The sequence below is a fragment of the Cottoperca gobio genome, chromosome 18, assembly GCF_900634415.1.
Source record: "Cottoperca gobio chromosome 18, fCotGob3.1, whole genome shotgun sequence".
Lineage (NCBI taxonomy): Eukaryota > Metazoa > Chordata > Actinopteri > Perciformes > Bovichtidae > Cottoperca > Cottoperca gobio.
In genome coordinates, this window is record NC_041372.1 from 44,330 (window position 1) to 62,317 (window position 17,988).

A 17,988-nucleotide genomic window follows, 5' to 3' on the forward strand; every position below is an offset into this window, starting at 1 on the left:
TCCTTATAATATTACCCAAAGGAAGCATATATAACGTGACTAGAATAGGTTCAAGTACAGAACCTTGCGGGACTCCAAGAGTGATTTTGGCTGTCATGGAGGATTTATCGTTAACACCGTACAAACTGAGATCGCTCGGATAAATAGGACTTGAACCAACGTAGTGTGGTTCCTTTTATGCCAATTTAATACACTGTATATTACTTTTGGAATGACAGGGATGAGTAATCATAAACAAATACTAATTGCATTATCACATACATTTACTAATTTTCCATAATGCATGATACATTTGAGACAGTTATGAGCTTGTTAAAAAATACCTTTAATTTCGTAACAATTTTGAACAGCTTTCTTAATAAAAGGAAAAAAAACTTAATTTAACCCAATTATGTGAAAGAATCCAGATCAGTATGGAACAATAACATGATATGGGATATTGGTATGATTTGAATTTGTTAAGGTGCTTGCCAATGCAAATAATGGTCATACAGTGCCTTGTGACAAATCTTGGAGGCAAAAGTTTAAAAATATATGAATATGAGTTTCATAGCCGAAAGGCTTTTACCAATACCAATGATAAGGCTAAAAAAGGGGAAAGTCCGGTACCTTGGAGTGTGTTAGCTGCTGGTGTTAGTGGCTTGGATTTTAGTAGCAGTGGTTAGTGGTAGTCCTTATAAGGGAACGGAAGGTGGGGCTACCTCCTGCGTTACCTAGAGTCTGTGAGTCCAGGTCATCATCGATGAACTCTTCCCCCTGGATGATGTGCTGGGTGTCCTCGCTGTGACTGACGGGGCTGGTCATCTCCTGCTCCTTCTCGTTGTGCATCTGAGCGTAGACATTTCGGCTGCCCGGGAGTTTTCTGAAAAAAAGTGGGGGATAAGCATCCTCAGTCCTAAACCAAGGACTGTGGGATTTGTTGTTTCCGTAAGATGGGGCTATAGTTTTGTACCGCATGTTCAAATTCAAGTGACTTTTGTTTTGTTTTCGGGAGATGATGAAGTGCTGCATTTTGATTCAAACAGAGAAAGATGCAATACATATAAAAGAGAGAAAGTATTTATCTGTGGTCCGGCTAGCTAGGAAGAGCTAGCTATAACTGCTAACAATGTGACATTATGAAATATAACCTAACACAAAATAAAAGGGTTATTGTGAAAAATGCTATGATGAAATAAAATAGACTTTTGAAAATAGGGCATTTTGCGAAAAAAAAAATCTATAATGAAATAAAAAATATTAAAATGCTGTTAATTATGAAACAACATTTCATAAAATTTAGTTTGAATAATTTATTCAATTATGCTTGACTTTAAAATAAAAATGTTTGGTTCAGATTGAAATGTCTCAGCAATAATTGGATGAACTGCTATCAAATTTGGTATTGGCATTGATGTTCCCTACACTAATAACTTTGATGATCCTCTGACTAATTCTGATGGTTCTAGATAAAACTTGTGTTAATATAGCAAAAGTAGTGAGGCCCTAACAAGGCCCTGTTTAATTGCTCACGGATTCAATTAACTGTAGTATACCACGTTAAATGTATACCTCGTTGATATAACACATTTTCTGGTTAGAAAATGATTTATGTACATTTTTAATCATTATTCTGTCATTGCTGCACATTTGCTCCAAATACTTAGTTTGCTGTTGTTAATAAAATCACCAGACTTGAAGCAGAGGTTCTGAGATGTCTATTCTCAGTTTAAGACCCTTTTTCTATCAAAAATACCAACAACTCTTCTTCTTCTTTGGATTTGGCGGCCTAGACGTTGCTGCCCTCCAACATTACTGTTCGTTAAATGGTAATTTCAACAGTTATTCATATTTTTTTTATGCAGTCCAATACTTTGCAGATCCAAATTGAGTAATGTGCGCAGATTAAAAACAGTTTCTTTAGTTGATAAATTGATATTAGTACAGCATGTTTATTAGGGAGACAACCAATATCCCACACAATATTTATTAGGGCTAGTATTTCCTCTAACAACAGCTCTCCAAGGTGTTTATATAATTGGCACCCCAATCTGCAACCTCTAATCTGAACATAATGATAGCAACATAATTATCCCAATTAATTTGTAATTTATTCTGTTTGTCTTCTATTTCCCCTCTCGTTCTCCTATTTCCTTCACGTACATTGTTTGAACTATGGACTTTTTGGAATTCTTTAACCAACATAGCTGCTTTTTATTTATTATTAACAGCCTCAACACCATAGAGGTGGAGGACCGTAATTATAGACTCATGAAGTACTAGTACACCTCACCTTCCTAAGGTGCTCTGAATTTGCCCTGACTTCATCTGCCAATAATCTTTCTCATCATCCCTATCTAAATGACATCACCATACGCATCTGACTCTTCATATTCAAACTCACATGAAGTATAACAGATCAGCTTGGAGTTTCTTTCCCTCTCTACATTTTCCACCTCAACTCCTATCTCAGCCCACACTTGTCGCTGACCAAATACATCAGCTGTAGGTACGCCGCCAAGGCATCACCTTAACACCCAGGCTTTCTCACTGAAACAGAAAAAAACGCCACTTGATTCTGGTTCCAGAAGCATTTACACAAGTACAGCCATGTCTTCAGAACTATTCCAGCCATCAAGTATACTCTGAATTGGTCTTAAACAGAGTTAGGTGAGTGGAAACTCAAACATTCTCAATCCACGTGTGTCCTTTGTTCTGACCTTAAAACGTGTGCTCATGCTTATGCATGCACTACACATGAGACAGAACAAAGAAAGACACACACATTCTGTGTGGTGCACACCCACACACACCCACACACACACACACACACACACACACACACACACACACACACACACACACACAGAGTGTTTTGCTTTATCTACAAACAATTTCGCAACCCCCCTGCAGTACCTCCGCGGACCCCCTGGGGGTAGCGGACGCCCTGTTGAAGTCCTATGGTTTAGATCAGGGGTCTTCAACGTTTTTCAGGCCAAGGACCCCCAAACTGGTGTAGCATGGTGCAGGGACCCCCTACTGTATATATTGTACAGAAGAGGCTTGAAGAGGTCCGTTTATCTACACACAATTTTGCGACACCCCTGCAGTACCTCCAGGTTATACCTCCTGTTGAAGACCTATGGTTTAGATCAGGGGTGCCCAAAAGGTCGATTGCGAGTGTAGTGCGGGTAGATCGTGCGCCATAAAAACAAACAAACATATATATTCCCCCAAAGGAACCCCGCGCCCCCAGAAATGCAAGTTTTTTGTATTTTTCTTGCCTTGCGCATCACCACTGTTCCGCTCCCGCACACACACCTAAAGTCAGAGACAGAGGAGTGGAGTGACAAGCAATTCCCCCCCCCCAGTCGCACCTTTTTTTTTAATACAGGCAGATCACTTGGTCACCTGGTCATTTCAAAAGTAGCTCATAAGCCCAAAATGTGTGGGCACCCCTGGTTTAGATGGTTAGTTAGATTGATATTGTGGGTTTACCTTTATTATCTCTTATATACAAGTTTTTGGAATATACATACTGGTTAGGTTAGGGTTAGGATTTCTACTATGCAAAGAACTCCAAAATCCTTCAACATCTTAGTTGTAGTTTTTAAATTAATTATTCATCAGTGTTACAAATTGATAATTTTGTATTTTACGAGATAACATTAATTGGCTAAAGTTTTCAGGGTGGTGTCCCTTGAGGGGATTTAATGTAAATCGAATCATATTATTCATTATGATAAATAATTATTTTTGAAAATGAGTAATTACTTTGAATTTGAAAGCATTTTTAAGCTACTGCAACTACATCATTTTGGTGTGCTTTTATTGTCAATCCTATAAACTATTGTATTAATAACCATTATTATTTTATGGATATTAATAATCATATTCAATATTTGCTCATATCCATCCTCCTACCAGTTCCCAAAACATGTTATATACTATTATTGCAATGTAACGTTCTATATTCCATAAAAGGAATATTTTATTCATATTGTCCACTCCTACAAGCTATGTATTTATCGTCTTGAGGGTGATGCTTTGAAACTCAACTCTAAACTGATTTGAAAAGATCAAGAATGAACATGGACTTCAGAGGGTTGATATTGCGTGCTATAAAGCGTCTTTGAGTTTCTAGAAAAGCGCTATACAAATCTAATGTATCATTATTATTATAATAAAAGAGCACGTAACTTTTAAAGTGAATTAATTAGGAATTAAATATTATAGTTTTTACAATATCAATTGGAAGCTATTGTATCTCCATTCTCTTGAGAACAGACACCACCAATTTTACAGGACAACATAGCAACTGTCTAATTGCTGGGGTCATTAGAATTTTGGGGAAAACAATTAGCATTTAAGAGATAGACATTAACTAAAAAATACTAGAAACGGGTCTAAAAATAACTGAAAAGGTTCTGTTGTGATCACAGCCTTCTCTGTATGGGCTGACTGACATGCCACAGCTCTTAACATTGCTCACCTTTTGAACTTGTAGAGGATGAAGGAGCCGGTGGCGATCATGCCGATTAGGAAAATGACTGCTAGAGCCCAAACGCCCGGACCTCCTGCAGCTCCATGGTACCCTGCGGTGATGATATACACAAATAAATCAATAAAAAAAATGCGTCATGTTTGCAGTGAGAACATATTTATGATTGACAATATTTGGTATAGGCAAATCAAGAAAATATTGTAGGAAAGAATAAGATCTTAAGTCAATCACTGCAGGAGCGAAAGGACAGAATTGGTAGGAAGAAAACATCCAACTGAACTAAAGTATTTTTTGAAGGGGCCATCCTCGACACAAGACCATTTTAAACTCAGTGAGAATGATAATCAGGTGGATGAAAAAGCACAGAACGGCCAAGACAGACTCAAACTGGATAAGATTTGGATTTGTTAGGAAACCAGGAAAGGAAAAGGCACAGGAATCAAAGAACATTGAGGTTTAGCATCCATACAGAAAGCCGCAGGGGTATGGTTCATGAACGCACCAGTCTCTGCTGCTGTAGCTGTTGAGTCATTAGCAATTAGACCTAGCCCTTGGAAATAAATCAATGACATGTAATTATCATTACAAAACAGAAAAAAAAGAAGTTTTAAAGAGCAGACTATAAGGGAAGTAATTACAAATAGCAATTCAATATACAGTACCTGCGTTTGGGTCAGCAAGCATTACCAGCACTTGTAGACCTCCTCGCACCACAAAGCTGACATTGTTGCTGTTGAAGGCTTGCATGATGGCTGGAATACGCTATAAGGATAAGAAAATATGAAATTAAGGGAAATACTTAGTAGTTTGGGCACATTGCACTTAAAATAACTACACCCTTAAATTCTGCTACAATCCTCCCTCCCAGCATATTTAAAACATTCAACAGAGCCAAAGTAGTGTGTAACTCGGAGGGGGACAGACTGACTGTCCACCACTCAGTGTAACATGGACAGGAGACACTTTAACCAGTAGCTAACTATCAGACTCTGTGTCTGCTTGAAAGACAGGGAGCTTTGAGTGTCACTCGAAGCACATTAATTTCCCTTTGACAGAGTCACTGTGTGGGTATCTGTGTTGTAGCTGAGCTATCAGCTCAACCACAAGAGCCTCTCCAGTGTGTCTATGGGGGAGTGTCAGTACATAGCTGTTGACCTGTGTCAACAGCTGTTTATTACTATTACTGTTAATCGGCCCTACATATCTTGTTCAGCTCTGAATACAGCACACTTAAATGAGGGCCATGTGTTGTTTTTATTGCCAGTGCAGAAAAATTTATATTTTTCATGTAAAACGTGTATTTTCTTCCAGTGCTTATCAGGCTTGCTAATGCTAACGCTACCAGCAGCTATGTGTGAGAGGAACACACTGGGGCTACATTTAGGCAGTTGTAGCTATTTGGTTAGGGAGGGGCACCAAAACTTGGCTGAACTCAACTTCCAAATGCAAGCAAACAGATACAAGCCTAATTCTGAGAAAAAAGCCATTCATTTTATACACAATATGAATTTCACCTCTATTAACAACATATGCCAACATGAATCTATGTGATTATGTGTACAGTGCAAAAAATGTTTTAATGTGCAAGCAAAATCCTGCTTGACCTCATGTTGCAATGAAACAGTTTGAGTTCTTATTATTGTAACAAAGCGTAGTTCACTGAACCCTACTCATGATTGTCTGGTTTTTCATCCCACTGGAGTTTACAGGCCTGGAATTTCTTTTTTGAAAATTGGGAGAGTCCAGAAAACAAATGTAAATGTGAAATAATATCCATCCATCCATCATCTACCGCTTATCCGGGGTCGGGTCGCGGGGGCAGCAGCTCCAGTAAGGAACCCCAATCCTCCCTTCTCCAGGACACATTCTCCAGCTCCGACTGGGGGATCCCGAGGCATTCTGAGGCCAGTGAGGAGATATAATCTCTCCACCGAGTCCTGGGTCTTCCCCAGGGTCTCCTCCCAGATGGACGTGCCTGGAACACCTCCCTAGGGAGGCGCCCAGGTGGCATCCTTACTAGATGCCCGAACCACCTCAACTGGCTCCTTTCAACGTAAAGGTGCAGGGGCTCTACCCCGAGTCTCTCACGGATGGCTGAGCTTCTCACCCTATCTCTAAGGGAGACGCCAGCCACCCGTCTGAGAAAACCCATTTCGGCTGCCTGTACCCGTGATCTCGTTCTTTGGGTCATGACCCAGCCTTCAAGACCATAGGTGAGAGTAGGAACGAAGATTGACTGGTAGATTGAGAGCTTTGCCTTCTGGCTCAGCTCTCTTTTCGTCACAACGTAAAGCGACTGCATTACCGCCCCCGCTGCTCCGATTCTCCGGCCAAAGCGCAGCCCTGGCGGAGGCCAACATTCACTGGGAACGAGTCCGACTTACTGCTGAGTATCCAGACACAACTCTCGCTTTGGGCATACAGGGATTGGATGGCCCTCAAAAGTGACCCCCTCACCCCATACTCCCGCAGCACCTCCCTCAGGTTCACCTGGGGGACCCGGTCATACGCCTTCTCCAGATCCACAAAACACATGTAGACCGGATGGGCACATGCCCCCTCCATGATACTTGCGAGAGTGAAGAGTTGGTCCGTTGTTCCACGACCAGGACGGAATCCGCATTGTTCCTCTTCAATCAGAGGTTCGACTACCGGCCGAACCCTCCTTTCCAGTACCTTGGAGGAGACTTTACCAGGAAGGCTGAGAAGTGTGATACCCCTGTAGTTGGCACACACTCTCTGGTCCCCCTTTTTAAATAGGGGAACCACCACCCCGGTCTGCCACCCCCTAGGCACTGTCCCAGACTTCCACTTCAGGAGTTCCTCAAAGTGCTCCTTCCACCGCCCGATAACCTTCTCAGTGAAAGTCAGCAGGGTCCCACCCTTGCTGTACACAGCTTGGATGGTTCCTCGCTTCCCCCTCCTGAGGTGCCGGATGGTTTTCCAGAAGCACCATGGTGCCGACCGAAAGTCCTTCTCCATAGCTTCTCCGGACTTCTCCCACACCCGCTGCTTTGCCTCTGAAACGGCAGAGGCTGCCGCCCTTCTAGTCCTTCGGTACCCTGCAACTGTTTCCGGAGTCCTCCCGGATAACATAACCCGGAAGGACTCCTTCTTCAGTCGGACGGCTTCCCTGACCACCGGGGTCCACCACGGTGTTCGAGGCCTCAGATCAGATGATATGATTACAAAATCGATCATTGACCTTTGGCCTAGGGTGCTCTGGTACCACGTACACTTATCAGCATCCTTATGTTCGAACATGGTGTTTGTTATGGCCATTTCATGACTAGCACAGAAGTCTAACAACAAACGACCGTTCGGGTTTAGAACAGGGAGGCCGTTCCTCCCAATCACGCCTCTCCAGGTGTCTCCATCACTTCCCACATGTGCGTTGAAGTCTCCCATCAAGACTACACAGTCCCCTACTGGAGACCCCTGCAGGTGTCCATTCAGGGTCTCCAAGAAGGCTGAATACTCCGAACTGCGGTTTGGGGGCATAGGCACAAACAACAGTCAGAGTTTTCCTCCCCATAACCCGAAGGCGTAGGGAGGCGACCCTCTCGTCCACCGGGGTGAATTCCAACGTAGCGGCGCTCAGCCGGGGACTTGTGAGTATCCCCACACCCGCCCGACGCCTCACACCTTGGGCAACTCCGGAGAAGAATAGAGTCCAACCCCTATCCAGGAGTACGGTTCCAGAGCCAAGACTGTGCGTAGATGTAAGCCCCACCAGATCCAACTGGTGGGGCTCCTTCCCCCACAGAGAGGTGACGTTCCACGTCCCCAGAGCAAGCCTCTGCTGCCCGGGTCTGGTCCGTCGAGGTCCCTGACCATCACTGCCACCCGTGTGACAGCGCACCCAACTCCAGCGGTTTTTCCCATGAGTGGTGGGCCCATAGGATGGATGGATGGAATAATATAAAATATAAATGTACCTTATCTATAAACGTGCTCCCCTTGGCTGGTTTGCTGTCCAGTGGAAGAACGTACAAGTCAGCAGTGGTGGGGAGGCCTGGCTTCACCACCGAAACCAGGGAATCTAGAGGGACACCTGTGGTCTAAGGTCAAATGGTTAAAGGTCAGTCACAATTTAAAGTTGCAATATTCAATATTTTTTATATAAACTAAGAATGTGAAAGGGGTTAATAGTAGTAATGAACCCACAGATAATTATCACCCAGCTCTCCAATTCCTTGGCTCTACAAAGTTGTTTTGTTATGCTCATTGTTTTGTGGCCAGCAAACTGCTTTCATAAACCCCGTTTCCAGCCACAACAGGCAGCTGCTTTCAGGGAAAAGACTTTTGATAAACCCAATGTGGGTGCCTGATGGTCACGAGAGCATTAGCCTGCTCAGCACTAAAAAGAAGACAATTTTAGAGCCTAGATGTAGAACATAGTGGAGCATTTAGCAGCTAAAAAGCCAGATAGTCAAGAGTTGGTAGAGAGCAAAACAGAGCTAAAAGAGAGTGATTATTGAACTTAATCAGTAAGATGGACATAAAGACAACTCAAATGGGATGCTAATATCCCTCTGAGTCTGCTGGATATGTTTATACTGTAGACAACTATTTGCTAACATACTTGCCATGACAACGCATAGGAAAAAGTGAACTTCATATTTTGACTACATTCAAAACTACATTTTATTTTGTAATCTTTCTCTGAATTATTTTTTTTCCAACCTATTTTTACCTATGCTAGCATCAAGGCTGGTCCGTCACATCTCAACCTCTCTTCGTCGGATTACAATGACATTTGGTACAACTATTAATGTTCTTCTCATGATGATTTCTAATGACGTCATTGATCACTTTATTGTTCTTCTAGCACCATCATCATCGGGTCAGGTTGGTTTGGCAAAAAATACCAAAACAGTCCAATCACCCTCAGCTGTCCTTCGTGTTTAGTGCAAATGTTAGCATGTTAACAAACTAAACTACGATAGTGAACATGGTACATGTAAACAATAGACTTTCTAAAAACTGCATGTTAAAATTGTGATTGTACATTGCTTTTTTATTAACTGTTTCACATCTTAATTTAACAGTCTCAACCAATGTTAGAATAAATCAGTCTCAAACCATCTTAACAAGCCTTTGCGGCCTTTGGAGGCCGGGTCCTCCGTATACCGTGAAGGCTGAACTGAGCGGACTACGAAATGAAGACGGTCCGGTCTACGGGGGACTTCCTGGTACTTCACCAGCTGTTCACGCCCCTACCTTTTGCCGTTCCCGTCGCCTAGCAACTCTCAGAAGTTATCAAGCGCAGTTGACGGCTTACTTTAGCATTTTTTTTCCCAGAGAACGGAAGCAGAAATAATACGGAAGCAGAGAAAATATTTAATTTTTTGATTTTCAATCTTGATTGAAGATATGCTTTATCACAGTGGAGGGGCATCTCATACACACTGGAGACACCCCCAGATGATGCATCAGGAGACACCAGGGGCTTTATTGTGGCATAACATCCATGTCCAGCAGCAAACTTTATCTGTATATACTGTAAATGTTATTGTTTTATAATACGTTTCTGTTTATAATCATTCAATCATTTTCTTTGTTTGATCATTCATTTCCATTCATTGATGGGTAGTTTTCTAAATTAAATAATCGCTTTTCTAAATGAATGAATCATATGTACAAAATAAATCCTTCTTGAACCTTGAAATCAATTATATTTTAATTTATAGTTCATGTAAATAAAATACACAATATATTCATCATTATATATATTATTTATTTCAATTCATTTACATTTCATTTGTCAACAAGTTTCTCCAGCAGAGAGAAGAGTCTGTCCATCCTCTCCCTGCTCTCCTGCCTCTGTCTCCTCCCTAAAACAAAACAACATGTTAGAGCAAGTTTAGCTATACACCACTAAACAAAGCAGATTAAGTTGCAAAATAAGTACACATATTATAAATAATAAAATATGTATAATCAATCCGAACGATTACACTGGACCTTTTAAGTGATATTCAACTGTCAGAAAACCAAGCAGGTAATATGAAGTATACATTATCTTTACAATCGTTCACAATATATGTAAACTATAAAACAACATTTACAACTCTTAGGTTTGAAAGTTAAGGTCTTAAAAGTTCTACTTTAAAAGGCTAACTTAGGTCGGATGCCGGCAGCCAAGCAGCCGCTCCTAAAAGGTGCTGAGCAGCTAGCTTAACTAGCATTGGCACTATTTTAACCGTCATTTTAGCGAAAATGTTATGTTTTAAGGTCCTTTGAATTTATAACATTTGTATCGAGCGAGTTGAAACCCAATACTTACATTTAAAAGTATATCCATTTGTCGCTACTGCTGGGTCAAGGGGCGCCATTTTTCGTCAGAATTCTTTTCTCTGGGCGCGCAATGAATCTTGGGATACCTAAGGCTGTGTAGGATACATCAGATGTATCCTGCAAATCTGGCAAAAGAAGGCTGCATTTGTCGGCTGCATCTGAAGGAGTCGCCAAAATGGGACACCCCTGTTGCGGCCGCTGTGACGTAATCGGTCTACAAATTCAGCCTCCGAAGGCTGCAGCCCCTGAATTGAGACACAGCCTCTAGTTCACTCCTCTCCTTTCCTCCCCTCTGTTTGTGTGTGTAGGTGTGTGCGAAGCGGCGCCCTTCGTGATAAAGAGCTGAGCGAATGGGAATGCGCAAAGCTAAAAATAAATAAATAAATGCACCGTTAAAATAGAAGTACCGGTCCGGGTCCGTATAGGTTGGCGTCTGGGTCCGGACTCGGACCGCGATCCGCCTGTTAGTGACCCCTGGTATACAGCCTCAGAGATTAGTTAGCGAAAGGTTTTGAAGTCAAGATGGCGGCAGAGTGGTAGACGCTTTTAACTTAAGGAACTTTTTTTCTATTTACTCAAAGAAGAAGCATTAGTTCCTTAATCTGCATTTGTGAAGGTTGCTAGGAGGATAATTCCTGCTTTCAGCACATAACCAACTTTCTTGTTACAGTGACAGTTGTTCTGTTTAATAATTTATTTTATAAAGCTCTTTTCAGTTAACGCTCAAGGTTTGAAAGACATTACTAAACAAAAGGCATTAATCCTTATGCAAAAAACTTTGATGCCGACTTTTGTTCGATCCAGGAAACTCATTCTGTTAATGAAGAATTTAAACTTTTGGAAATCACAATAGAGGGAGGACTTTCTGATGTTGCATGTAAATCAGCACTCAGCAGGAATACTAACTCTTAAATACATGCATATTCTTGCACACTGACTGACATACATTACACAGGAGTAAATGCAATACACAATATAAAGAATGCATTAGAATACAATAAACATGCCAAACTACTACAACTAAAATATAAACATTAGAGATTGTATGGACTCAGTTTAGAGGTGAAATACTGCCCTCTATTTAATTTGGAGCAGGTGGCAAGCAATTTAGTTTTAAAGTCCTACCTTTGCGAGTATTTTGGTAACCACCTGGCCAATGTCCTCTCTCCACTCTGGGATGTTAGGGTTGAAGCGGTCTAGGTTTGTGCTGAAACTCAGAGGGATGACCTCAAAGTTATCTGGGATTGGATAGAACAGGCACAGTCATATTTGTACTGTACTGTTTTAAACAGTAACTAAACTTTTGCTCTTTTAAGAAACAAAAGCTGGAAGTCTATAAATAAAACAAGCATCTGTTTGTAAAAAGAAATCTGGCATAATTCATACTGTGAAACATTTACCAACAACAACAAAAGAAATTGTACTATACTTTAAGGAAACAGTGGAAAAATTACAGGCAGCAGATTCACCTCAGTTGTTTCTGAGTGAGTCATAGACCAAGAATAGCTGTTAAAACTCTTATTTTGGTAAGATTGACTTGTCCTAAATCTGACTTTGACAAATAAATAATTTAAGTATGTTTTCAAACTGAGCAACACCATCAGCTGAGGAAAATAGTGAGATGTTGATAGCTCTGTAAGGTTTTTTTCAAAATGTATGAATAAATGTATGATTTAAGCTAGTAGTATATACATAGATACAGTAATGCTACACATCAACTATGGTATATATTGGTCATTATTAGTCATATTGGTCCCTAATCTGCATGATTTACTATCACATCTGAAGAGTGGATAAAATATTGAGACTGCATTGGCTGAGAACTGAGGTTCTTTAAAATGTCATTATTACCGTAGACTTGAACTGTTCTAGTATCCTGCACCATTGAGCGGCCATTAGAAGCTTGGACGGTGACTGAAAACTCTCCTGTCTCTGGGAAACGAGTCAGAAGGCTGTTCTGTAGAGTCAGCGTAGGCTACATGAGAAAGTCACAACAGTTTGGCTGTTAGTTAGGTCAACTGTGTATACAGGGTGTGTTTGAAAAGTCTGGGATGACATGATGGAAGTGGCTTCAACTGTCATTCTTACTTATAGTGGCTTACTTAAAGTGGCTATATCTGAAATTTCACACCAATGTGACAATGTGAAAAGAGTCACTCGAGCGAGCGATTAATTAATGTAGAGGATTTCCAGCTGAATCTTTATGGTCTTTTTTCAACTAATAGAAAATAAATTGAAATTGAATTGAATTTGATGTTAGTAGATGTTAGAAAATGAAATTTGTAGTGCGTCCTTTACCCGCAGGTTGTCTCCGATCCACCAGTAGAAGACAGACAGGTTGGCCTCAGTGGGAAGAACTATGGCTGTAAGATTTACCTCATGGTTTCTCCCAGTGATGGGAACCACTTCCAGGTGCACTTTCTGTAGAGGGGCTGTAAGAGAAGAAAACCTCATTTATAAGAATACTAAGGAAATTATTTAATTCAAACACTGAAAACTGAAGGTTTTCACATACATTCAGTTACATAAGTCACATAAATTTAGTACATTTTTCAATTATTTTGGCTGCTGAAAGGACCGTTTGGAATTACAGTATACCTGTCACCTGTGCATAATTGTTGATGTGTCAGGACACTGTTCTGGTCACAACAAGGAAACCGCCATTATAAGTTAGTTGCAGTCTTTCCCCTACCATTGTCTTGGCAGGTGTTTTTTTTTCTTTTTCTCAAATTAAAACAACTCACTTTTCACATTGACAGGTGCTCTTTTATTAAATAAACTAAACGCTTATGCTATTGATCTAATTTATGTGCACGTTTCACTTTGTACTGTCTACTTTGCGCATTCACATTCTCTCCTTCGCTCCGTTTTGCGATGGGCGGGGCTTCGCAGCTGACACACACACACACGTTCTGTCTGTGCACTAAGCTAATTATGATTTGCATTTCAGGACATTTACTTAAAGTTTTTTGTCAATCATAATACAAGCCTGTGTTTACCTCCATTTACATTAATCTTTCTAATGTTAATAACAAATGGCCAAAGTGAGAGTCAGATGTTACTTTCAATTCTTCAATACATCTGTATTCTTTTTAGGATGGATGGGCTGCAAGCTAACCTCTAATACTTTCTCAGCTTGTTTCTGTGATTTAAGATCCAGAAGTAGAAGTTTTATATATTTGATATATATGATATATTTTGTATTTGTATTTTGTCTGAGAAATAAAGGAATCTTTCTCTCTTCATTTCATCTTGTATCATTTTGTTAAAGAAATCATGACAATATCAAATCGTGGTTACTCTGGGATATGTGGGTAGTCTGCGATACTGCAGCTAGACCAAAAGTGAAGCCGAAACATCTCGATCGCCCCACGGTATAAAAAGTGAAGCCAATGCGGAAGTTCCTTAAACCTGTATTCCTTCTATTAGTCAGCAGAGATGACTCCACTGGTTGCAAAAAGCAGACCGATTGTATAGAAGTCTATGAGAAAATGAACCTACTTCTAACTTGATTTATTACTTGAGTAAACATTTTACTTCCAAGTTTATTGTTTCAATTGTTAGTTTTAAGTCTTCTTCGATACATCATGGTGTTCATTTTATAAATGATGTTCCCATTTAGAGTAAAATAGATGATACACCAGGGTAGCTTTAGGGCGTGGCTACCTTGTGATTGGCAAGTCATTTAAAGGTCATTTTATCAGGCCCATGTACAGTATGTTCAAGTGATGATTTTTCTGATAAGTTTGGTCATAATAAATTATTTAACACAAAAGGTGGTGTGACGTCATGTTTGACAGCTGCTCTACGTTAAGTAGTTGCGGAGCCAGCACTGTCAGACAATTGTGTGTTCACAAGCACAAGATCGCAGTTTGGTACTAGTGAGAAGCCCTTTTTGTTAGCTGTCTCTTATTTAGGTTAGAGACTTTACATTTTTTTATTTTGTGTTTAAAAGTTTAGGGTTTTGATTAGCTAACTTTTGTTTGTTGTTTTTGGCACTGATTAACTCTGACACGACTGACCTTGGGAGTGGGAATTGGGAGTTGGGAGTTGGGAGTCACACAGCATTTTATTTCTAGGTTCCCCCTAGACCGGGAACATAACACTCAAAATACTTAAGACCTAACTTGGACTTGCCCTCTAAAGATTACCTTCCAACATGACAAAATATACACAGTTGTCTAATAACATCATTCAGTGACTGTCTGTGAGGCCGACCTGTGACCTGGATGTACATGGTGGTCTCGTCGTGCCCTGCCATGTTTTTGGCCTTCACTGTGACCTTGTAAACGCCTGGATTTTCGTATCGATGTTGGATGGGCTCATCTGTCACCGTCAGGTTCTGGTAGATGGCCCGAACCCCGTCACCGAGGTCCACCTGGTACTTGGTGCTGCTGGTGTCCCCCTGGTTGGAAGAAATAAGGACTTTCAGCAGATTTAAATTGAATAGAAGTAAGGAAAGGAAAAACCGAAAACTTTCATCTTACCTGTTCCTGGTGGACAATGAATGTGATGTCATCACCAGGTGCCACAGCCAACATCTGCCCTTTGATGCCAACCTGCAGTCCTTTAGGGGGAAGCAGAGGGCAGTTGTGCTGTTTGACACTCTGCTGCTTGTTTAGTCCCCCTTCACAAAGGTTAGATATCACCTTCCTGTAGCTGAAACACAGCAGACGACAGTGCAAGTGTAAGAGTATGGAGGCATATGCAGTGTCTTTAACCCTTTGACACACAAGCTATATAAACCCCTTCTAATGCGCAACATGGGTCCAAACGGACCCATATTCGTTTCCTATGTGATTTCATGCATAGCTGATTTATTTAGCAACTTATTTAATCATTTAATATTCCAAGTATTCATTCAATATCTTGTTTTTGATGACCACAAATCATTATTTTCATTTTTTCTTTCATAATTTATGAACTAAAACAGTTTTTGTTTACACACACGGGTCATTTTAGACCTAAACGCAGCCACCACCAGCTACAGGAGGACACCTGACAGGAGGGCCAAGTGAAGAGGAAGATCTGCTCAGGTGCCAAAGACCCAAAAGGTGCAATAGCCCCGTGGAGGAGCACAAACATGTGACTGGCATCTGTGAGGCATGTATGCACTGAGATGGCAGTTTGAGCTGTACCCATAAGTTTTTATTTAATCAGTTTTATTTTATTTTCTTCATTCATTTTATACGTTAACCACAGTTCAACACAGTTACACTACAGATACACTTACAGTTCAATATCTCACAGTGTTATCGGCTGTATGATGTATGTTATGTGTGATTGTGACAAAGGGACAAATACAGATTTCAAATATTAAATGTATTGTTTGGTCCAAACCACTGCTTTAATAATTATTTTTAACAACATTATTATTCCCTCTCTGGGAACCATCACCTTATCATGGTGGAGAGGTTTGTGTGTCCCTATGAACCTGAGAGCTGTGTTGTCTGGAGCCTAGTGCTCCTGGTAGGGTCTCCCTAGGCAAATTGGTCTCAGGTGAGGGGCCAGACTAAGAATGGTTCAAAAACGACTTCATGAAAGAAAGGGAAAGGAAAGGAGAGACCCTGCCCGGAAGATGCCCGGGGCCCCCGTCTGGAGCCAGGCCCAGAGGGAGGGCACAGCCCGGAGAAGCTACGTTGTGCCTCCCATCCATCCATCCTGTGGGCCCACCACTCATGGGAAAAAACGCTGGGGTTGGGTGCGGTCACACGGGTGGCAGTGATGGTCAGGGACCTCAACGGACCAGACCCGGGTAGCAGAGGCTGGCTCTGGGGACGTGGAACGTCACCTCTCTGTGGGGGAAGGAGCCGGAACTAGTGCGGGAGGTGGATCGCTACCAGTTGGATCTGGTGGGGCTTACCTCCACGCACAGTCTTGGCTCTGGAACCGTACTCCTGGATAGGGGTTGGACTCTATTCTTCTCCGGAGTTGCCCAAGGTGTGAGGCGTCGGGCCGGGGTGGGGATACTCACTAGCCCCCGGCTGAGCGCCGCTACGTTGGAGTTTATCCCGGTGGACGAGAGGGTCACCTCCCTACGCCTTCGGGTTATGGGGGGGAAAACTCTGACTGTTGTTTGTGCCTATGCTCCAAACCGCAGTTCTGAGTATTCGGCCTTCTTGGAGACCCTGAATGGAGCCCTGCAGGAGGCTCCAGTAGGGGACTCCGTAGTCTTGCTGGGAGACTTCAACGCACACGTGGGAAACGATGGAGACACCTGGAGAGGCGTGATTGGGAGGAAGGGCCTCCCTGATCTAAACCCGAACGGTCGTTTGTTGTTGGACTTCTGTGCTAGTCATGGAATGGCCATAACAAACACCATGTTCGAACATAAGGATGCTCATAAGTGCACGTGGTACCAGAGCACCCTAGGCCAAAGGTCAATGATCGATTTTGTAATCGTATCATCTGATCTGAGGCCGCATGTTTTGGACACTCGGGTGAAGAGAGGGGCGGAGCTGTTGACTGATCACCATCTGGTGGTGAGTTGGATCAAGGGGTGGGGGAAGACTCTGGACAGACCTGGTAAACCCAAACGGGTAGTGCGGGTGAACTGGGAACGTCTGGAGGAAGCCCCTGTCCTGGGGATCTTTAACTCACACCTCCGGCGGAGCTTTTCAGCCATCCCTGTGGAGGTTGGGGGCATTGAACCTGAGTGGGCGATGTTCAAAACCTCTATTGCTGGAGCTGCAGTGATGAGCTGTGGTCTCAAGGTCTTAGGTGCCTCAAGGGGCGGTAACCCTCGAACACCGTGGTGGACCCCAGTGGTCAGGGAAGCCGTCCGACTGAAGAAGGAGTCCTTCCGGGTTATGTTATCCGGGAGGACTCCGGAAACAGTTGCAGGGTATCGAAGGACTAGAAGGGCGGCAGCTTCTGCCGTGTCAGAGGCAAAGCAGCGGGTGTGGGAGAAGTTCGGAGAAGCTATGGAGAAGGACTTTCGGTCGACACCAAGGTGCTTCTGGAAAACCATCCGGCACCTCAGGAGGGGGAAGCGAGGAACCATCCAAGCTGTGTACAGCAAGGGTGGGATCCTGCTGACTTCAACTGAGAAGGTTATCGGCTGGTGGAAGGAGCACTTTGAGGAACTCCTGAATCCGACTAACCGACTCTATGGTAGAGACAGAGCTGGAAGCTGATGGGGGATCATCGTCAATTTCCCTGATGGAAGTCACTGAGGTAGTCAAAAAACTCCACAATGGCAAATC

General features: G+C 42.2%; 1 protein-coding gene across 5 annotated transcripts in view; it reads right to left on the bottom strand.

Annotated features, from left to right (window-relative positions):
• sorcs2 (sortilin-related VPS10 domain containing receptor 2) overlaps positions 1 to 17,988 on the bottom strand; it is a 309,446-nt gene that overhangs the window by 3,546 nt on the left and 287,912 nt on the right. For 2 of the 5 annotated variants that reach the window (XM_029454505.1, XM_029454500.1), the window contains 10 exons: positions 15,271 to 15,442; positions 15,002 to 15,188; positions 13,082 to 13,215; positions 12,635 to 12,758; positions 11,909 to 12,021; positions 8,422 to 8,544; positions 5,146 to 5,245; positions 4,986 to 5,033; positions 4,472 to 4,574; positions 702 to 862 (listed from right to left, as the gene is read on the bottom strand). In XM_029454505.1, the coding sequence (XP_029310365.1) occupies positions 702 to 862; positions 4,472 to 4,574; positions 4,986 to 5,033; positions 5,146 to 5,245; positions 8,422 to 8,544; positions 11,909 to 12,021; positions 12,635 to 12,758; positions 13,082 to 13,215; positions 15,002 to 15,188; positions 15,271 to 15,442 (1,265 nt within the window). Of the gene's footprint in view, positions 1 to 609; positions 863 to 4,471; positions 4,575 to 4,985; positions 5,034 to 5,145; positions 5,246 to 8,421; positions 8,545 to 11,908; positions 12,022 to 12,634; positions 12,759 to 13,081; positions 13,216 to 15,001; positions 15,189 to 15,270; positions 15,443 to 17,988 lie in introns of all 5 variants that reach the window. The other 3 variants (XM_029454501.1, XM_029454503.1, XM_029454504.1) reach the window with 3 other exon arrangements.